Genomic DNA, 22739 nt, shown 5'->3' with positions numbered 1-22739 from the left:
TTGTTCAAGGGCTGCGTCGTGGCACGTCGAGCGGCTTTCGTCAATCACTCCAATTAGAAGCATGCCACTGTATAGCTTGTCGCTAATGGCATTATTAAAGGTGGTTACTTCCTTTGTGCATACAAGCATTCGAGCTCTTCGAGCTAGGGCCACTTTATTTACATGAAACCGACTTCACCGCCAGCAAAATTGCAAAGCGTTTGATTGCTACCCGCTTCGAGTAGCGGAGGGATCTTCAATCCATACAGAAAGTGTATAATATTCCATCACAGAAGCTTAAAAGCAACACCGTTTCGACTTCGGAGAGGCGGAACGCGGTGAGGCACTAAATCAGCTCTAAGCTTAGAAAATTTGCCTTGTCGGCCAACACGGGAATTGTATAATAATGTCTTGTCACTCTTGATTGATCCTCGAGAAATGTGTTTGACAAGCGATTAAGAAATGTGCCTAGAGCGCCACATTCGGTAGAGCATTTCATGGGATGTGCTTAATGAATCCAGGCATCTCCTAAGAACGTTAGTGTAGGTCCTAAAGCGTTCGTAGAATAGTCTCTGACACGATTGGTTTGTAATCTTATGGGATTTTCGTTGTTACTTTCCCGCTTACTTCTTTCTAGAGCAAACGTCAGTACTTCTGGGTCTAGTACCGTGGTAATATAATACCATTTCTTAGTTTGGCGCACCATGACTTTAACGGAGCCAAATGTTACATTACAACGAATACTTCGACCCTCGATGACGAAGGGTGATATGTTCTTGTACAACTGTCGCCGGCCTTGAAAAAGTCGATAGGTGCAAACTGTTTTGTTCATGTGATTTGTTTGATCTGGTCGCTGGTACTACTGCCGAATCAGCAAAAAATTGAGCACCACTTGGCACCGGCTTGCAGCTGTCACACTTCGTTATTAGCAACGAAAGTAAAATAGCCCAGCGTTTTCGGCGGAAAGTCTGATATGTAAATACGTATCAAACTTTCTTCCGCCAAGCTGAGATAAGTGCACAAGAGTGGTGAAGCGATGCTATGAGGGCAAATGAAACTTGAAGAAGACGCAAAGGATATGACTTTAAGGCTAGCAAGACCGAGAAGTCTGCGTAGATTCACATTTGGATAAAAATTTCGGTTTACGGGTTAGAAAGAAATAAAGGTTTGCTGAAGGCGTCTGCCAGAACGACTCTGGTTTAAAGTGATGGTGCAAGGTTTTCTGAATTTCATTCCACGTACACACTATCGTATATATAAATTGTTATTCTGTTCGATGATAATCGAGACAAATTAGACAAGGTCGCAAACGTTGTAGGTCCTCTTTTCCACCAAGATGTAAACATGCATACTTCATTTACATCGCACTTCAGACCGAACCCCTCTCACTTTCATCGGTTATCCTGGAGCACGTCTTCGGAAAAAGAACCTCCAAACCCTCATCAACATAATTCTCATTCTGATTAGTAATCTATTTAGCGAGTCGTGTCAACGCACAACGTTGTATATATATAGTACCGCCAGCTGAAAGACTGACTTTAATACGTCGTAAAATCTAGCACCTTTTAAAGACGTGCAAAACGTGATAGCAGAACACCACATTCAGACCCCATCTGATGCGATTGAAGAAATCATCTTCTCGATGTCGAAATAACACAGCACCTTAATCTGCTATATAAATTCTCTTCGCGTAGATTTGAATAAGGTATCGCTGTTAAAGATTGCAGCAATCACATCGTCGCCGACAGTCATCTTAGATCCAAATTGTGTGGTGTTTGGTCCATATACCAGACACAAATACTTCTATTACTAGATATCTGGTATTAAAGCCAAGAAGCGCTGGTTGTTTAAGCAGTTGGCCGAGTTAAAGCTTGGCTTAGTGTGCGATAAGAACTTTAATCACATAGGCCTACTATACCTGTATTTGACTACCGCAAATACAATGTTAATCTGAACGTCATTTTCATAACATAAACATATGATTTACTAAGGTAAATACTGTTTGAAAATAACATTTATGATGCAGCTCCGACGCCCCGATCGCTCGGGCGCGTCGGCAGTATCTGCCGCTCCTCACGTCCCCATATGGACACAACTTGATTGTTTCGTTAAATCTTCATTAAATCCATTGCCATCTCCCGCAGCTCGCTCAGGTCACGCCATGACTATCTTGCCGTCCACCAACAGCGTCCTCCTCTTTGGTGGTGCAGACGGCAAAATATTTTTTGAAGACGTGTTTTTACTGGAACCATCGGGCTTGAATATCTTAAACAATATATCAGAAGGTTCTTTAACGAGTAAAACTCCTACGGAATCTCGGGAAAGGTCGGAGAATGTCATTCAATGGAAAAAGCTCGTGATTTCGCGTGGTACAACGCTCGACAGCCCTTCATTACACTCACCAACGTTTTCTAATGGTCGAAATAGTAGTCAAAGCTCTAATTTGATTGGCATAGGTATTGAGAGACATACTCCTACATTCATACACCCAGGAGGAGGAAGAGATTACCATTCCATGCACTATGTCGAAACCTCAAAAGATGAAGAAAACACGCGAGGGTCTCGAATTTTGGTAATCGGTAATGTTCTTGTTGCTACAAATACTTCGATGCAAGGACGAGGTTGTCAGACAGAAAGTGGTGCTTTAAATTCTGGAATGGCGTTTGATACACTTCATTTGCGCGTTGAAGAATTGAGAGTGAAGCAGCCAATGCTTGAAGCACAGTGGGAAACTCGACGTATAGATCATCTAAGTATGTGGAAACCTCGAGCTCGACACGCTCATAGTAGCGTCGTTATAGGTGGAGATCAAGTGTTTGTGTTTGGAGGCAAAGATGTGACGTCGACGACGTTTTTTAACGATATTTTTTATTACGATGCACCATTAAATCAGTGGGTAAAACCGAGTGTTCATCCAACCGGTCAAGTACCACAACCGAGAGCGTTTGCTGGGTTGACAGCGAGTCAAGATGGAAAGACGTTATTTTTATTTGGAGGCACAGATGGAAAACAAGAGTTTGGATCTTTGTTTCTCTACGATGTGAAACATTATCGATGGGATTCCCTTGCTGGTGCAACTATGGGAGACCGGCCATCATGTCGGATCAATCATTCGCTTACGTATGTAGCTCCTGATCATCTTGTGCTTTTTGGGGGGCGACGACGAGCTGTGCGACAGAATGATCTATTTGTTTATCATATTAACAAGAAAACGTGGCGTCAGATTCAGAAAGAAAGACCAGAAGGTAGTGATGTGTTGCAGGATCCTGTTGGACGGACAGCACATGCTACTGTTCTCTGGCATTCGGAGCCCGCAGGGCCGAATGCTGTTCAAAAGTTGCTCATATTTGGTGGATATGCCGGCTCGCACAAGTGGTTGGATGATCTACATATGCTCTCATTGTCTCAGTCAGAGCTGACATTCTTGCCGCCTAGCAATACCTTCTCTCAGTCAGTTGCTACACGTAAGCTTGGTGTAAAGGCTGTTGTCATATTTTGCTGATAAAGTCATGCATTATTTTCTTGTAGAGCATGTATACCCAACGCGATCGTTCTTGAGCAAATCTGGAGCCCGTGTCGCACTGTCAGCCCCTCAACACCCATCGAAGACACAAGAGTCCCTTACCTCAAATTGTAGAAAAATAGATACGCAACCTGACGAAATATTAGAGGCGCCGCAGAGTTGTCACTCACTCGAACCAGAAATTGAACCTACTGGCGTAGATTCCGAGCTGTTTCAGTCAGTTCAGAGACCATCTGTTATCTCAATGTCAACTACGAATCCACAGAATACGCTGAGTGATTCTGATACACATCAGCGAACTTCTGCTCACGTTACCGTGCTGGCAGACATCACAAATAAGCCGAGTTTCAGCAGTCAGATGCATCAGCAGGAACTGGTTGCGACAAGCAAAGACGCTTGTCTTCCGGGTGTATCTAAGCGGCTCAAGCGACACCGGCTTGCAGATGTTAGCCAAGAGAGCAGCAATATCAGCGATAGTAGTACGATGACACACGTAGGCATCCAGACCATGGTATTACAGCTCCTTCAGCGTCAACCGTGCGTTGAAGAATCTCTCGCTCGTATCGTGGCGATGCTTACACGGGCACAGACTCAACAACAAAAGCAGTTTATGCATCAAGAGACTGTAATAAGAATGCACAGCGAAGAGCAAAGCAAACTTCTTGAAGCTGTCAATCAACGCAACAAGGCATTAGAAGAGAAATTGGTTTGTGTTGAGGCCGAACGCGATTCGCTGCGTGAAAAGCTCGTAGTACGGGAGACAGAGTTATACATGCACAAGCATAACGTGGAGACAGCAACACCGTTGCTACAAAAGCGTGTACAAGCCATCGAAGCTTCTCACGCGCAGCAATTGACTGTGTCGCGAGTGATAGAGGCCAAAATCTCAGCTGTTCATGATTTTATGGAAGAATTACGTTTTGCTGGCGGAGAAGGGACTGAGATTGATGATTCTCCGCGGCAACATCAAGGGTACGTCATGTATTTTTTAATTTGGGGTCTGCTCGACGAGGTGGTATGCTTAAATTCATACATAGCACACTTGAAGCGTTTTGGAAAGAACCCCCTTACATTAAAATGAAGTCTCCGAGCTTCTGTTGCGATTTACTGATGACTTTGATGGGCTAGAATTCCCATTAAGGACAGATACGGATCGTACATGTTTGTATAGGATATTGGTATATAAACTGACGGTGTTTTTCTGCAGAAAAAACAATGAGCGTGAGACAACAGAACCGACATATTCGTCTCCAAGACCTTTAATCTACCCACAGCGTGTAGTATCTGCTTTAGAAGAAAAGCTACGAGTGATGCAATCCGAGAAGGATGCGCTTGAAGCTAAAGTATGTCGCATTGTGCTTATTGTGCGGGATGATCTTGCTGATCATGGTTTTGCTTATTATTGGAATGCTTGTAAAGGTTAAGGAAATGGCGAAGAAAGTGGAAGTCATTGAAGCCAGAGAAGCTCAAGCCCGAAATTTTCTTCTCTCGTGGTGTCAAGGGGTTGATACGGTTCCTGGAGGGGCTTCTTCAATGCCAAGTCTTATCTCAAAAAGAAATGACACAACAAACGCTACCACAAACGATGTATCGACCAGTGCTGACAATCATTAAAGAGGTGTATTGTTGTTGAGATCTTCAATAGACATTCTCGTCAGCTGTCGCGGAACAGAATTATCTTAACTACTTGGAAAGTCCATTTGACTCAAGATGTTGCTCACAGGTCCAGCGTGACCTTCTTGAGATGCTAAGGATTCCAGCAAATTTGACACCAAATTAAAGTCAAGATCCAGCGGCTTTATCGACGAATTAGACGGTGCGTCAACTTCAATCGACTCTTTCTGGCAAGTTGAAATATTTTGATGAGTATCTTTCATCGATAAGTGCTCAAAACTTTGTGTGACTTTGGTTCCTGCCAGTTCTGCTTCCATTTCAGCCATTACGTCATCCAACGCACTTTCATCATCACTATCACTTTGACTGGACTCGTCTTCATCCATAAAGTGCTCACCCCAAGGCGCACTCAAGTCTGCACCTCTACCACTTGTTTCATTCGCACTTAAAAGCTTCATAAAAGCATCGGGATCAAAATGAACAGGTTCGTACCCTTCCACACCTTCGATATCCGACACACCCTGTACAAATTTACGAAATACACTAGCCATATTATGTAGTTCATCCACACCAGACGCAGCTTTTTCATCTGTCTCTGCAACACGTTGTAGTTTTTGTTCTAACGTATCGGGATGCAAATACAACCACGAATCATCATCGTCTGGTCCAATGTGGAGATCAGCAAATTTCTCAGTATCTCGTGCTTGGTGTAGTAATTTCTGGATAACCGTCTTCCATGGGCATTGAAACTGATCTTGGCTGTCTCCAGCATATAGAAGCTCAAGACCACAAGCAAGTTTCATCCCAAGATCCGCTGCTTGATTGTCTGGATGGATCGTTTCTTGATGTTTTGCCTCAAGGATACCATAGCGTGTACTAAATTGTAGAAACGCCTTTGGTGGATAGAAACGCTGCTGCTTAAGTTGAGCATATTGAGCTCTTGAAAACTTAATTTGTATCTCTACGACTGCGTCTCCCGATTGTAAAAATGTCATGTTTTTCCATATCGCTCCTGCTTCTTTTGGCTCTCGATAGTAAAACGCCTCAACTGCAGCTCCTACCAATTCATGATTGCTTGAAATGATTGTAGCCACTTTTTCTGGCAGAAGACATCTGACTCGATGAATATTGTCATGCATGTATGTTGGTATCTGATCGAGCTTTCGATAGATCAGACGTTGTATCGAACCACTTGCCTCAGTCTTTACTTGAAGGTCGAGCACTTGTACTAATGCGTCTTCGTCGTAAAATTGTGCATCTTTACGTTGAATAGTGTCAGCTGTAAGAGGTGCAAGATGGAGCTTCCCATCGACCACAAATGTTCGCCGGTCACTAGTCTCGGGTGTAACCCAATCAGGTAGAGCTTCGGCGCTTTCAATAAGTAGAAATTCCCCATCGGAGTCAAAAACTCGTCCAACGACACCTGGGAACGTGCGAGTGATGTCAAACACAAGCTTAGCTATGACCCACTCGTCTTGTATGGCATCGCCAACATTGGTCCGACCTGATAAAATTGGACGATTGCTGCTGGTCAAAACAACATCAAGGTGAAAGCGATGTTTGTGCCAGATAAATCCATGTGTCTGTTGAGCTGCATAGGCTAAAATAACGCTACACTGCTGTCGTGCTTCCTCCAAAAGCTCGTCTTGGGTCCTTGTAGATGCTGACGAGGGTAAGATGAAGCAGTAGCGTACTTCATTGTCATCGACTATTGTCGGAAAGAGCTCCATACTAATGATTTCCAATTGTTAATAATGCATTTTCAACCAATCCTGTGACAGCATATGTGTCTGAGTCAAGGCGTCGACAATAACAATAATCTGATTACCACAATCACAATACTTTTGTCCATCAGACACGATTCTATTGCTACATGCTTCAACGCGATGTTTCAAGCAATTTCAATCGTTACCACTATTACATTTATCTTAAACCATGAACCTCATTGAATTTCAAATTGCTGTCATCGTAGCTATCGTTGCAGCCAATGTCATTATTGCATTGAGCAACGACGATAATATTCTCAAAAAACTCAACTATCAAAACTATGTTTCGCAATTTCGGATGGAGACGGAATCAAGAGCTTACATTGATATGGACTGGTTGATTTTACACGGAAATGTCGTCCCTCAAGGTACAAAAACGTATATAACAGGTGTGCGTCCAACTGCGAATGGTACCGACTTTTGTGGTGGATCACTCATTACGCCAATGCATGTCTTGACTGCTGCACACTGTATAGTTGGCGATATTCAATATGTCTCAGTGGGTACGCATTTCCTCAGTGGTACTGAAGATGGCGAGCAATTAAAGGTAGTGAACAAGATCCCACATCCAAAATACGTAAGTGAGACCCATTCATACGATCTCATGGTACTGGAATTAGAAAAACCCAGTTCATATCCACCCATTGCTCTCGCACAAGCCAATGACACAAATGGCAATGCGACAGTGATGGGATGGGGTGCAACTTCACAAAATGGTGAACAGTCGAAGGAACTACTTCGAGTGGACATACCTATCATGAATTTTACTGCATGTGGTAAGATTTTGGAGGTGGATGACACAATGTTGTGTGCAGGTGGTGAACTTGATATGGATTCGTGTCAAGGTGACTCGGGTGGCCCACTTATTGTGGAACATTTTGACGAAGATGTTTTGATTGGGGTAGTGAGCTGGGGCAACGGATGTGGACGCGCTGGATATCCTGGTGTCTATGCACGTGTGTCCGTCGCGATCGATTGGCTTCAAAGTGTTGCTCCGGCCATAACGCTAAGCTGATAAACTGCTTGGATTTAATATAGAATTGATACATTTAAAATGCTTTTAAGATGAGCTTTTCAGGATAGAAACACACGACATAAAAACTTGCCATATTTCTAACATACGAGTGTAGCCATCTTGCTGACTGGTAAGTAGAGTAGTCCGTCTTTCGTTCACTTACTAGCATGGCTCGTCAGCAGCGCAAAAAACTACGTTCACACGGCGTTGCAGCTCGCTCAAAAGCTGCTTCTACGAAAAAGAATGAACCGGAACAGATTGATGCATTAGGCACCGCGGCCGTCGCTGCCACCTTTGGTGAAGATGCAGCTACGTTTGTCGATGAAGAAGCTGACGATGAGCCTGCAGATACGCAAAGTTTAAGTCGAGGGCAGCGCAAACGGTTAAAGCGACGCACTGCTTTTATGCGCAAGATGGGCATTGTCTCGCGTGTGGCTCAGGAGCAGCAGAGACAAGCGAAAAAGGATGAAAATGGTGTGTTTACCGACTTAAACGAGTTGGAAAGCTCGTTATTTCAGATTGATGGTAAGAAGCAAATGAAAGCTGCCAAGAAAAAGCCACTTAGTGGCCGTCAACGTCAAAAACTAGCAGTACGCGAGTTGGGTCAATTAAAGGCCGTTCAGACCCATTCAAGCTTCAAGAGCGACCCATTCGCCGCTATCCAAGCCCATCTGCAGAATACTGTAGTACAGGCAAATCAAGAGCTACTACAGAAGACTATGAAAAAGAAGAACACTCAAAAGATGGATATTGAAAGCTAAGTCAAAGCTTTAAAGGTCTTCAGTATGCATACGTATGTTGGACAGATTGTGTATTTGAATTTGAAACTACTCCGTGTTACAGAGCAGACAGACCCCACGTAGCCCCCAGTGACGAGGTGGACGACCTGGCGGACACTTCATTGTCACCATGAAGACAAAGTAGCGGTCCGTACGGGTCGCATACTTGTAACACGGACACTCGAATGGTCCTGCGGCACCGTAAAGTTCCTTCCGAGACTTGGTCTCCAACTCCTTAGACATACTGTTAACATGTAGAACGGGCAGTGGCGTAAAAAGCTTTTTTGGCTCAGACTCGACAATCGTACTATCGGCTTTACTCCACGTAGCACCGTCCATAAATAGACCGTAGATGTAAACTCCTTCACTAGGTGGCGTTCGCACCTGTTCAGCACGTTCAAATGACGTGACTTCCGTGTGATAGACAACGTCATCTAGTGCCCACTTGTCTGTCTTGGAGTGCTTTCGCGTCACTTCTTGTTTCATAGCTGTGAGCATTCCTTGTGGATTGAAAAAGCCCGTGAGCCAAAATGAATTTGGACGGCGCGTGTTCAACCACGTGCGATTCTGTTCGTCGCGTGAAATGAGCGAGGAGAACCAAAGACCAAGTGTTGGTAAGATCCACGAAAACTCATCCCCAACAGACGTGCGAAGCCATGACGGTGGTACCTTAGCGTCAAAAATAGCGTCCAGTGTCCAGCTCAGTTCCTCCGTCATCACGACTTCACCGCGGATCGCCATTTGCAATGATTGCAGCATCGAACGCACCTTTGCAATTACACGTTGCAGGCGCTGAATTTCTTGAAAGAGGAAGATATTAAGCGGAATTGTCAGTCCACCAAGTTTGATAATCTTTGCCTTGTAGTCGTCTTCATTGTAGTCTTCTGGCAGGCGGTCCAGTAGTTCCTTGGCTTTGTCACACACCACGTCTTCACGAGAAATTCCAGACGAACCGCCTCCACCCTTTGGTTGCGTGTCTCCAAGCGTAGTGAGGAGCATGTTGACTTCTTTGACACGGTATGTAAGATCTGCGTTCGGATGCAAGCCAAAGATTTCCGGCGAGTCAATTTCGGGAAGCGTGTGGCAAAAGTGTCGATAATCGTCGATGCTATCGGCCACGGGTATGCGGTAGTTAAAGTCATTCGGAAGACGGAAAATCGGCTCGGACGGGTTGTAGCTGAATGTAGTCGAGCACACGTCCGGTGTGAGACACCACTCGCCATAAAAGTTAAACAACCGGCGGTCCATATTGTCGGTGATCTTGCCACCGTACTGCACTTCAGCGACCATGTACTGCAGTGTTGGCCACGAAATCGGTCCATTGTACAGGTGTTTTTCGAGAAAAATGGTACATGCAGACAGGTCACCATTATTGTACTCGTACGGAATGCCCCATCCAAGCGGTCCAAACTTTTTGCGCTCAATCACAACCGAGTGCAAGAAGCACAAGTTAAACAGCAGCTGTCGCCATTGTGTTGTCTCAACCCGTTCGAGTTTCTCTTGGTCGACCATGACTGTATACGACCGTAACAACCCAGCGCGCAGTCCTTGTGGAGGTTCGTTTGTCACTTTAGTCGACATTTGCAGTAACCCGAGCGGAAATTGATCGTTAGGCAGTGCTGTGAGAAAAAGACGGAAGCCCGGATCCATCGTCTCAGTGAGTTTAAGCATGATTTCTTCCATTTGCTCCATAAGTTCCAAGCCTAACTCACAATTCTGCAATAGCACCCACGTGCCATTGACAACAGCCGCATTGATCGCCTTGAGTGCCACAGGTTCCTGACCTTCGCCCATTGACACGACAGCCGGCGACGGGTTCTTTTGCTTACGCGCTAGCATCTCGATACTTTCGGTTGGATCTGCACCGATTGAAAGAAGAAAGATTACGGGTGTCTCAGCTTTCATCTCGCTAAAAATGCTCTCAATCGTATCCGTCACGGGCTCGACATAGCGTGGACCCATTTGCTGTGTATTCCGGATAAACTCCTTGGTCGTGAGAATCGTGCGATCCATCCGCAGTGAGCGAACGAGCAACAGCTTGTAATACGGACCAATGGCTTCATTCTCGGTCAGTCGTGCTTCATAGTCGGGAATCACGACAGTCTCAGGCTCATTGTCTTCGTACCAGCGACGCCACATGGCCTCATTGGAAGCCATTTCGTTAGGCAAGTTGGTAAAAAACTTACAACTTTGCGCCAGCTCAACGACGTTGAGCCACGCTTCATTTGAGAGCCATGCGAACGGCTTGCGACGCACTAAATTGATATCAAGAGCAGCCCCGCCTCGGATCAATAGCGTCACTTCCTCGCGAGTCAATAATGAGTCCGTCACGAGAATCTTAAGCGTCAACAACAGCACAAACGTCAGCTTGTCGCGCTCGTACAGCCCACGATTAATGTACCGATAAGAAAGGTACGTCATTGTTTCAATGATGTTCGCTACGCGCTTGGACGCCAGTGCCGCCTTCTCAGCTACATCCATTGACTTCATAAACAACGCTAAAAACTGATTCAGCGATGTCTGGTACATGCAATTGATTAGCGAAGTCTCAACGACCGAAAAGTACAAAACAGATCCGCGCGTGGCCACAGGGCGGAACTGTTCGCGCTTCTCATTGATCGACTTGCGCGTATCAGCAGCGGCAAGGAGTTTATCCTTCACCTCAGCCGCTTTTTCTTTTGTATTAGCCAGCACAACAATCAATTCTTCATCTTCCAATAAATTGCCCGTGTTAGACGTCAGCCGCTCTAGAAGCGACGCATCGAGAGCTAAAAGCGACTTTGTATTCATGTTGACGTCTTCTAGCACTTGTGCAAGCTGCTCTTCCAGCGCCTTCTGTTCCTTACCAATGACGCGGCCAAGAAGCTGTTCCTCAAGTCCTTTGATCGTGACGGTAAAGTCAATCACTGTCGTTTTGGCCTGCAGTTCGGGGCCGAAGTGTGGATTTGGCAGTCGCGTGATAAAATACATGGAGAACGCTGGGTTGAACTCCATGTTCTTATCCGAGACATTGATCGAAAGACTTTTGCCCTTTGTAATGATCTGCTTTTCAAGCACGGGATCCAACATTGGGTCAATCTCTTCCTCAACCCCGGCAACGATTAGCGCTTTGCCTTCGCCCATACAAAACTCCAGCTGATCCTTCAGCTTTGGGTGATTAAGTGACGTCGTGCCGTAGCTCGGAACTCGATCCGCTTCTTTATTCTTGATCCACGACAGCGCTTGACCCTGGGGATCCACAAGCAATGGGTATCGCGACGAACGGGTGACCATGATGCCGTTTTGAATCGAAAGCGAGTCTGTTGGGAGTCCCTGCATGTTCCAGTCGCCAACTGTACCAACATCTACCAAGAAAGTAATGACATCAAGATCGACCGTCACGGGTACATGGCGTATCTCACAGTCCGGTACAAACTTTTTTTGAGCAATGTACGTTCGAAAGTCTTGATTAAACGGTCCGCAGTACGATACAAATGCGCAAGCGACGGCACAGTCGCCCACGAGTCGTCGTTTCAGGTCAGCAAAGTTGTTCGAGTCGTCCGTCCATCGAACGCGTTCGCCAGCCAGGCCATTGATCAGATCAGACGCCTGTTGCATCTTTCGAGACAGCGCGTTTGCACCGTCTTCGATGCGTTTTTTCTCGGCCATTTGTGCTTCAAACAGTTGCTGCAACTCATTTAATCGCTCTTTACACTTTGACAGACGCAATTCTGCAGCATTCAATGCTTTATTTGCTGCTTCCATTTGTCCTTCAGCAATTGTCAGCGCTTCCAGCTTTGGCTTGACGACTTTGGACGCTTCATGGTAAAATTTCATCGCGCGAACCCACGTACACAATCCCTCAGCGGCAAGTGATGCATTCTTGGCGACACTTGGCTGGAATCCCTCGAGTTCCATGTACGGTGTCAAAAGCTCGATTGTCTCTTCATTAATCAAGTCTTTTCCAACAGCACCAAAGTTTTGAACATTCTTAAGAAAGTTTGAGTCGCTCATCATCGACTGCGCGTACGGAGAGAACGACGTCTCGACAAAGTCAATCTCTTGCTTTGCTACATTGAGCTTAACTTGTTTCACTGGAATCAATGGCAGTTTAAAGAGAATCAAGACGCCATCGAACACGAGTCGGATAATATCTGCCGGCTTGGCAAGCTTCTTGATCTCGCCAATATGTGCCGGTTTGATCGAGTCAATGGCCGTCTCGGCTTCTTCGACAAAAGGTTTTGCTTTGGCCAGATCGCGTTCGCAAAGCTCCTTTTCAGCTGAAATTCGCGCTGCATCTTCTTCACATTTTGCTTTAATCTGCGCAACTTGATCCCCTTCCTTGTGTGCTTCTGCAGATGACACTTGAAGTGATTGAAGCATCGTATTTGTCTCCACTGTAGCTTTTTCAAGCTTAACTTGTTCGTCTGCGAGCACAATTGACATGGCTCGAACGTCTTCTGCTCCTTGAATAAGCTTTTTTAATCCCAAATTCACACGCTGTTCCTTCACTTTGATCTCATCTAACTTGACATTGTACATTTTCTTGTACGACTCAATGAAGCTCAAGTACGATTTTGGCGTCTGGTACACACGTCGTCGCATCTTTTGATAGTATTCTTCACACAGATCCGTGACAATCCGATGTACCATACCCATGTGGGTCATTAGTGCTTGTTTGACTTTTGTGTCACATTCCATGGGATAATCGTGGATAAATCCCTTCGATACGGCAATCAGTGCGTCCTCTGGCCACGGTAAAAACCAGTCGATTGTAGGTCCACTGATTAAACCAGGAAATTTACGCGCACGTTCGGCAAATTTGGCATTTAATGGCGACATGCATAACACCACGTGTAGATTATCGCGGACACAGTCGGTAAAGTACTGACGTAAGTTTGCTTGAGTCTCTGCTTGACCCGGTCGTTCCTTGACGAACGAATTGCGAATATCAGCGGTCATGGCCATCATTTCGTCCTTTGCAAATAAACCAGCCACTTCACCAGTCATGAGGATCGAATTGATTAATTCTAAGAAAATTTCATTCTTTATCTCGGCGTCTGTAAACAAAAACGTCGTTGATTTACGAAGATGGCCGGCACTTTTGTACAATGTACGAATGTCTTCCATAAACGAGTTGGTATTGTACGTTTTCGTGAGAATAATTTGAAAAATTGTCGACCCAGCCATGTACGCAGCCAAGCGCGTGAGTGACTGTTTTCCGGATCCACCTACTCCAACAAGCAACGCTGATCCTCGAGGCATTTCGAGCAAGCGCGAGATTCGTAACAAATGATTTAACGCATCATCAAAGAGAACCAAACGCATCTGTCGCTGGGGAAAATCGCTATTGTACTTGTTGAGAAACTCAAGTACGCGGGTGCGTACATCTGTGACGGTGCCACCCGGTTCGTACATTTTAACTGCCGTGTCAGCCATACCACCTTCATCATCCTCTTCTGGATCTCGAAGGAAATTCACCATACAGTAATCCTGTCGACAAAATTCTTCCAACGTCTCACCAAATTGCACTTTAAGCAATTCTTTCATGTAAGCACCGAACAAGTCTTTGTCTTTATTGTTTGTTAATTTATCGCAAAAGACGCGCGCACATTCATGTTTCCACGTAAGTAAAACTACTTGTCCAGGCTCCATTTTTGCCACTTTACCTTGTGTTACACGATATCCTCCACCAGTCGTAAACGTTTCCGTTGGGGTGAGTAAAATGCCTTGAAATACGCGACTGAGTTCCCGCATATTGAAAATATAATGAAATTTTGCTGGTGTCGGCAACAACTTTGCTTTCATGAAATTCCATAAATCAATGGTCGCACGCGTAAGTTTGTTCACGACATTTAGTGTTTCTTTACTATACGTTTCCAAATCAAATCGTCCTGCGAGCATCTGGCCGTAAATATCGTCGATTGACGTTAGAGATGGTAAAATTAAGTTGAACAAGTAAAATTGACGCTTTAACCGATTTGGAATGTCATTGCGTCCACCTCCTGGATGCCCCATAGCGCCTACGTATTGTAGATCTTCACATACTTTAAAATCACCTCGTCGATCTTTCGACAAGAAACAAAAACCATTTAATTCAATGATCATACGCACAATCTCAAGCGTCGGTTGATCTCCCCACGCATTCACTAATGGCATACTGAGATCGTCGAGAAACACGGTCATTTTCTTGCCTCCAGGAGGTCCAAAACTCTTTCCTCCTCGTTTATCCAATTCACTTTCAACTGCATTTTGAAACATATATGGTGTTGTAGCACTTGAAAAATTTACTCGTTTAATCATCATGACTTCTGGATTCAATTCATTAAAAAACATCAAAGCTGACGATGTTTTAGCGGTTCCTGGACCGCCAACCATCAAAACTGGCTTGCGTTGTTTGTGCAAGTTGGTAAGTAGATACAACGTCCGAACTGAATCCATGGTAGGTACAAGCAAATTGGAAAAATCAAGTCGTTTTGTACCCTTGGGATACTCCCATTTTGCTGGTCGCCAGAGCTTCCAGTCCCAACTTTGTGGGTCAACAAAGTATTCGTATACCGTCTGTTCTGCCTCACATTTTGGAAGCAGAGCATTGTCATCGTACTGCCGTAGCCACTCGTCAAATTTGACACGATCATCTTGTTCCAAGAGTGCACCAAGGGACCAGCAAAGACAGTACAAGAATAATTTTTCGAGCTGTAGCCTCAGTTTTCCAGCATCTTCTGCCAGCGTCAACCCATGCTCTCCAAGCAATAAACCAGTCATGAGATTATACAATCGAGCAGCTTGTCCTACGCGAGATACTGGCATGACACCTTCAGTGTTCCGATTTAAATAGTCAAAACAATGGCCTGGCTTCACGGGGTTGTTTTCCCCCATATATTTCAAAAACAAGTCCCGAAATATCGTCTGATTAGTAACTGGACGTTTTCGAATCCACGCTTCAACCACAGGAGCCCAGTCCAAGTCTGTGTCACTAATAAAAACAATTCCTGCACGTGAGACGGTTGCTGGACTCGCATTTACTAACGTTTCGACTTCAAACATGAGTTTGACATTGTCTGTCATGGGCATTCGATCTCCATTTGCAAGTGTTAAGATCTTGTTATCATCTAGCACAGTATTGAGATCTTCAATCCAAATGGCATCGACAGGTCCGTCACATGTCATCCACATGATAAATTTATTGGCTTTGTTATTGTACTTTGCCCACATAGCTGCAAAGACTCCTGTCGTCCATTCTCCTGACATTGGATCAACTTCTCCATACATTTCAGCTGCACGAATGGCTTTTGGATTGAGTTTTGATTGTTTGTGAACCGTATTTGTCGTGACGGTAAGTGCTTGCATCAAGACATCAAAGATCTTCGTCTTGCCACCTCCCGTTGGACCTACCAACATAATTCCATGACGAACAAGCTGCGTCTCATAAAGTTGAATAACTTTATTGACCCATCCCGAATGGTCGACAATCCCTTGTTTATCAATTTCTGCTTGTAAAGCAAGAGTTAGTTCTGGGTATGAGCCTTTTGGAGGCGATTGAACAGTTGGAAATAAGTCGGCCAAGAGGGACAAGAAAAGAGGTACATCTTGTGCTACAAGTTTCGAAAGGTTCATATCACGTAAAGTCTGGTACAGTAGTTTTGACTCAAGATCGGTGCGATTGTCTCGTTTGATCTTTCCGGCGCTTCGGAGCACAGCGAGAATATTACGTAGTCCCCAATCGTAATGCTTCTGAGCAGATAATTGTTCCTTGCATGTGTTGTAAAGGATAAAGAACTTTTTGGCAAGATCTTGGTATTCTGAGTACCCCACGGAACACAGCTTGACTTTCATGATAATCTCAAAATCAGGTACCATCATCGCTACACCGCGAAATAACGCTTTCAGATTCTCAGGAAGTTCCTGTCGACCGGCGTATCCAGGATTCATGGTAATAAAATACCCGCACACTTGCGTGAGTAGAATATTCTGCGGATCGCCAGGAAATTGGAAATACTTTGTGCCCGTTTTCTTTGCATTTTGGATCGCAAGCACTTGTTGTGCGACGACGGACAAAACAGGTAGTTGTATACGATTAAATTCATCAAAGCAGCCCCAAAGACCACCTTGACATAATCCTTTGAAGATTTTGGCACAATCCGTGTATTTCTGTTGATCAGTACAATTCGTCACCACGACGTAAATTCCAAGGGTACGACCTAAATCTTTAACGGTCTCTGTCTTGCCCGTTCCAGCAGGTCCAGCGGGTGCACCACCAAAGTACATACCTAAAGCTTGAGCTAATGTGATATAACATCGATCGGTTAGTGGAGTAACTACTAATCGCTCTTTAGATCCCAGATACTCGAATTGATAGTTAAAATCCACATCCGTTATCGAGATAACACACGCTCCGTCGGGATTAAATTCGTCACCATTGCTTGGTCTCCAATAAAATCGTGCTTGTTTGAGCCATTCAAAATCATTCGGATCCGAGATTCTCTTTTGTTTGTACAATGTCGCAAGATCAGTCATGACGTCACGCTGATGTACGTGGATCGTCACAAGTGTCTCGATTTTAATCCGGTTCTCCTTCGAACCCAGATCTCCTAAACACCAGTTTGACAATTCCGTCAACACCATCGCTTGTTTCGTGCTTGTATCTTTAATAATGTTTTTCTTTACGCGACACTGTTCCAGTGCTGTCTGAATATCTGTTGTCCACATCATTTGAATGCCAAGGAGCGCAAATTGAGCTACGTACCGGTCGACAAACTCCCGTAGGCGCTTTAAATCGTTGCCTACGACGCCAATATCTACAGCACTTTGTCGACAAATATCTTTCATTGTAATCTGCATACCACGTAGCAAAGTGGCCAGCCAATCCTCGATATTACCCTGTGCTTTGACGATCTGAGAAAATCGCACTTCTTCAACTCCCGACACCATTGTATGGATCAACGTCTTATCTTTCTTGTCATGATAGACGCGTTCAATTGAATCAAATACCTTTTCGTAGTGTTCATTCATACTCAACGGATCACTTCCTTGCGATAAGATCGTCAGCAAACCAGGATTCGATACAAAGTAGAATCGAGGAAACTTGTTGCGCTTCTGTTCTAAATACCCTTCCAGGCTCTTTTGGCACTTTTCCAGTTCTGAATACATTGTTGGGAGACACGATCGCAGCAATTCACTGGCACAACACGCTACAACATTTTTCACTTCTTCGGATTTTGCCATGATCTTTGCCCAATCTTTGTCAACTTTTTGAAATTTCTTAGCTTCCACAGGCATTTGTTTCGCAATATCACCCCCTGTAAACACCGATTCTAGCGAACACCACAACATTTGCACCTTGATCCATCGCTCGAGTGTCTCCGATGTATCGGATAATTGTTCCAATTTACCCTGAGCAATATCTTTGAATGGAATCACATGACGCATCGATAGCATTGTTTGAAGATTCATTTGTGTTTCTTCCAATTCTTCCACAACGGGTACCACTGCTTTGAGAATTGGAACATTCCGACTTTTCCAGTCTTGAAACTGAAACTCTTCTGTCTCCCAGCGCGCTGAGATTTCTCCCAACTGCACTTCAATTTTCAACTGTTTGTCAGCACCATCTGTCACTTCTTCGATTTCATTCTTATACTCCACAATGTTTGCATCCATCAAAGCCTGTAACTTAAAATCTGGAGCAGTCACATCCAACTGCGTCTTCGTGATTACCATCACAGCTTCCCAGTGTCGAGGCTTGATACTCTCTTTACTTAGTTCTTGGAGTAGTGGTAGCACATCAGTAAAGTCGTCAATCATCTTTTTTAGATCAGTATACGCTTCCCACTCCCGTAATTTACCTGGCATTTTCTTGCATCGAAGAGAAAAGGCATCGACTTTTTCTGTCATTGATTGTACGCGCTCAGCAACGGATAGCCATGGAATTTGTTTCCAGTCTTCAATTGTACTCAAAACATCCGTATAGAGCCCAAACAATTTATCCTGAAGCTGTAATTCTTTCTTCGTCATTTCTAACTCTGGGTATGTTGTCTTTGGTAAAGCAAAGAGCTCTTCTCCAGACAAGTACAGCTCGTGTTTACGCTCGCGGATTTTAAATTCTTCCTTGTATCGATTGAGCCTTTCAACAGCTTCAATTGGAGGAATACCAATCACCATCGGACCATTCGCGAGAAAATCTTCACGCCATTGTTTCACATCAACAATAAATTCTTTAATATCACGTAGAAGACCACGTTTGAAACCTGCTTGGGTCTTGCTCAGCTCGTCGGTACGAGCTTCAGCATGATGGATCAGTTTGCGCCAATTACTACGTAAAACCGACTTTTGATCCATCTCTTCTTTATCCATGAACCCATCCAGAAGATAGTATTCGAGCATTTCGTACATATCTAAGACAGGATTAATTTCCATGTTAATGCCGCTCTCTCGAGCTCGCACTTCTTTCAATAAATTCATAACAAATCGCAAGGAATCCAAGTCCACAACTTTTCGATTCAACTTGCCCATAGTTGAGCGAAAATATTCCGTTAAGGACTCCATCTTTCGCCTTGCTTGGTTATGAAGATTATCAGAAAATTTCAATTTCCACTGCGCATTTTCATGTTTGAGTTGTAATTTCAGATTTCGAGTGTTTAAAGAGAGTGCTCCAATGTTGTAGATAAGTGTTAATCGTGAAATTTCAGTGTCAATGTCGACAAAAGACTTCAGTTTCTTTTCAAAATCTTGCAAATCCGGATTAGTTTTGAGAAATTTATCGTACGCAGCGTCCTTTTGCTCCATCCAGAGCCATTCATACTTTTTGAACGATCTTAAATATTCCGACACATTATTGCGTAAACCCTGGACGCTTCCAGTAAGCAGGAGCACCACCCGAACAATCTCAATGTCCTTTGTAATTCGATCGAAGAATGTGAGTTTGCCAGCAGTCCCGCTACTAGTAGTTGTAGCTACTTCTGTACCTCCAGCAGATAAATCGAGCTGTCCCCAGTCTAATAATTCTTTCGAGCAGCTAAGTACAGTCTGTGCAGCTTTGTTAATAGCCAGCTGGATTTCATCCAAAGACGGATGCAATTGGACATTTGGGACGCTTAGCTGTACGTCGACTTCAAAAAATGGACGTTCGATAGTAAAAATGGACGATATGGATCGTGAAGCCACTCTTTTTTTTATCGTATTCAACGAGTTCTTGGTACAGTGTAATAGCGCTTGGTACATGAAATGATTGTAGTGTTTTTTGAGCTTCATAACTTCTTCGTTAGGAACTCCATCAATGTGCGAGTCTAGCGGATACTGGATAATAATTTTCAGCATGTCGTCTACTGCATTCTCAATTTCAACGTTCTTGCCTTGCAATAACGCACCTGCTCGTTTGATATTTGTACTTTGCATGGCCACAAAATCATCCAGTGAAAATGATTGATCGACAGGTAAATCGACAAGCATGGTCTTGGATACAATTCGCATGTTTTTTTCAATTCGATTTTCAATTATGTCGTTGATATTTGTCACCAATTCCTCTAAATGTTGAAGACCTAAGTGAATGTGACTTCGATAAGCATCAATGTTCATACTTGTCCACGTTAATGTAATCATGCCTGGACGAAGTTTAAATTCCATATCGTTAAAATGAGGCCGCAACAGCATCGCAGTTACGGGGATAACTTTGCTAACAATACGATCATATTCAGCCAGAGCATACTGAAGTTCACTGTAATAATTCTTAAACTTATCTTCTTGAAGCAAAACAATCTTAGCTGCCTCAGGAATCTCAATACTCATTCGATCCAAACATTTCGCTTCACGTAAGAGCTGCAAAATTTCAGGATCGAAATTGACGTACAATTTATTGTCTTCAGGATGACGAATGATCAACGTAGCCTGCAACCCAGCTTTAGCTGTATCAATGTATTGTACCCAAGCTTGGTACCAAATATACTCAAACGCTACCAGAGTTCGTGCTACTTTGTTGTACATGCGAATAATTCGCTTAGCGTCTTTACTCGCCAAAACATTCTGATTTGACTCAAATTTCTTCATAGGCTCTTCAATTCGTTTTAAAAGATGTCTTGACCACGTAATGTTACCGGCTACTGGTGGTAAATTGCGCGGGTACGGTGGATTTTGCTTGTACTTTTCATATTGCTGCAAGACATGCTCAAGTTCGAGTCCGTAGTTCTGAAAAATCACGTTAAATTTCGAGTCCAAGTCGGCTTTAAGGTTCTCCCGCTGCAAAATGGTCTGAAATTTACGCAGCAAATTTAGCGAATGCTCGATGGACGTGATATTGTCGAATGAATCGTTGATGAATTTCTGTAGTAAACCTTCGAGGTCTGAGATCCGGACATTAAACTCAACATAGTCGCGATCAAATCGATTGTTCTTGTAGTCAAGAAGGTCGTGGTTACGGTACTGAAATTCGCGTATAATCGAGTTAAATTTCGCGATCACATCGTCCATTCCTTCAAGACGATGCTGACCTAAAGACGAGAATTGCTGAATTGTCGTGAACATATCGATGAGCTTCATCACACGTCGACAGAAGAGATCAAATTTACCAAAAATTTTAGCTTCACTCAAGTCAAATTGTTTGCCTTTGGGTGTCGTGAGAAGCTTTTCTTTTGTGACTCGATACTGCTGTTGATACGCCTCATTCAGCTTAAGACAGGAGTCAAGATGCCGCACCAACTCTTCGGGATCTTTATCCCACATGACTTCGTAAGTTTCACCACCAGTTACACAATGCTTACAATTTGAAATCATTTGATTCGTAATTCTTGTAAATAAATTGGTCATTCGTTCCGTTGTATTGTAATATCTGGCAATCGAGTGGATCATCTTGATCGAGTTAATAAGGGCCGGTAGCGTATCGATGATAGAGGTAGGTGTGCCATTGTACAGCGGAATAATGAATCGCTCTAATGTGAACAGATATTTAACGTTATCCTTGGCCTCGTTGGCTGCCTCGGTGATGCCAATGTCAACTTGCTTCCACCGTCGAAGCAGCGTCTGAATTCGCTGTTTGATGTCATCATTGACACTTTTGGTTGACCTGGTCAAAACTGCAAAGACATCCTTGCATTCGCTCATTTTCAGCTGCTCTGTGATACTGGTTAGTCGCTGCATTCGTCGTCTCCAATACTCAAGTTCTCCCATCGGACCATTATCATCAATCGTCTGATTACTATTTCCTTTACTATCATTAGTCGTGTTTGTCGTCAAATACGTTGAAATGACATCACACCATTCCTTGAGTACGTCTTCATAATGCGTGACGAGTGTTGGTGATTCGGCAACCAGTACACTTGCCCTTACTCTCACCCCTCCACGTCCATTGTTGTTCAATAATTCAGCCAAGATACTTCGATCCGGTCGTCTCAATTCAAGTCCACTATCCATACTATTTAGTGCCTCCTTTAGATCATTAGCAAATCGATCCGATTCCGAAATAAAGTCGTGTGTCAAGTCCCCATTGGCTCTACCCCATTCATCTTTCGCTTTCAAATGAGGTGAAAAAAGCGAACTGATGGTCGTCTCAAGATCACGTAAGATATTTGGAGCTAACTCACCAAAACAAATGGAGTTATCGCTAGCTTTTTGGACATCAATTGGTTTTCCATCTGCCGTAGTCCGTAGGAAAAAACAGCATTTCGCTCGAATTGGAATCGAATTTCCTTGTGATGCACAAAGTTTACCTATCGGTGCTTTATTGTTGTCTTCACTACTGAGTTCACCAATGGCATCAGTTTGAAAATGCACAAATACTTTGCACGTATCATTCCCACTAAACAATTCGTCAAAAAGCTTTCGTGCGGCGGCACATGCCAAGAATTCATTCACGTCAACTGGAGTCACACTTGGCTCAAATGTCTCGAGAATGCGCTGACTCACCCATTGCATTCGTGGACTAGCCATGAATGACTACGTGGGTGAACCAAATAGGATGACGGCGTTTAAAGATCGAGACAAGATAGAAATTTCGAGTCCTGCAAGTTTTGTATCATCGAAGAGACGCTTTCATATGATACTGTCCAAATCTCGCCTTTGAGTGTTGATTTTAGTTATTTGTTTGACCAATTGGGTTA

The 22739-nt window shown here is 44.0% G+C and overlaps 5 protein-coding genes across 5 annotated transcripts; 3 read left to right on the top strand and 2 right to left on the bottom strand.

The window, feature by feature from the left end:
* Window positions 1-1996: 1996 nt before the first annotated feature.
* Window positions 1997-5116, top strand: PHALS_03074 (Kelch repeat-containing proteins; the record flags this gene model as incomplete). Its single annotated transcript, XM_024721750.1, has 4 exons — window positions 1997-3443; window positions 3508-4474; window positions 4710-4845; window positions 4922-5116. 4 exons carry the CDS (start codon window positions 1997-1999, stop codon window positions 5114-5116), a joined length of 2745 nt encoding a protein of 914 aa, XP_024572895.1.
* A 65-nt stretch (window positions 5117-5181) lies between these two features.
* PHALS_03073 (MADS box transcription factor) lies at window positions 5182-6846 on the bottom strand (the record flags this gene model as incomplete). The annotated part of the gene is made up of 1 exon (XM_024721749.1): window positions 5182-6846. One exon carries the CDS (start codon window positions 6844-6846, stop codon window positions 5182-5184), a length of 1665 nt encoding a protein of 554 aa, XP_024572894.1.
* A 205-nt stretch (window positions 6847-7051) lies between these two features.
* Window positions 7052-7897, top strand: PHALS_03072 (serine protease family; the record flags this gene model as incomplete). Its single annotated transcript, XM_024721747.1, has 1 exon — window positions 7052-7897. One exon carries the CDS (start codon window positions 7052-7054, stop codon window positions 7895-7897), a length of 846 nt encoding a protein of 281 aa, XP_024572893.1.
* Window positions 7898-8064: 167 nt separating this feature from the next.
* Window positions 8065-8658, top strand: PHALS_03071 (uncharacterized protein; the record flags this gene model as incomplete). Its single annotated transcript, XM_024721746.1, has 1 exon — window positions 8065-8658. The coding sequence occupies one exon, from the start codon at window positions 8065-8067 to the stop codon at window positions 8656-8658; it is 594 nt and encodes a 197-aa protein (XP_024572892.1).
* Window positions 8659-8724: 66 nt separating this feature from the next.
* On the bottom strand, window positions 8725-22569 carry PHALS_03070 (dynein heavy chain; the record flags this gene model as incomplete). Its single annotated transcript, XM_024721745.1, has 2 exons — window positions 8725-13715; window positions 13773-22569. The coding sequence occupies 2 exons, from the start codon at window positions 22567-22569 to the stop codon at window positions 8725-8727; spliced, it is 13788 nt and encodes a 4595-aa protein (XP_024572891.1).
* Between the last annotated feature and the right edge of the window lie 170 nt (window positions 22570-22739).

This window comes from Plasmopara halstedii (assembly GCF_900000015.1).
Source record: "Plasmopara halstedii genome assembly, contig: Scaffold_208, whole genome shotgun sequence".
In the NCBI taxonomy this organism is placed as follows: domain Eukaryota; phylum Oomycota; class Peronosporomycetes; order Peronosporales; family Peronosporaceae; genus Plasmopara; species Plasmopara halstedii.
This window is presented reverse-complemented; position numbering and strand designations above follow the sequence as displayed.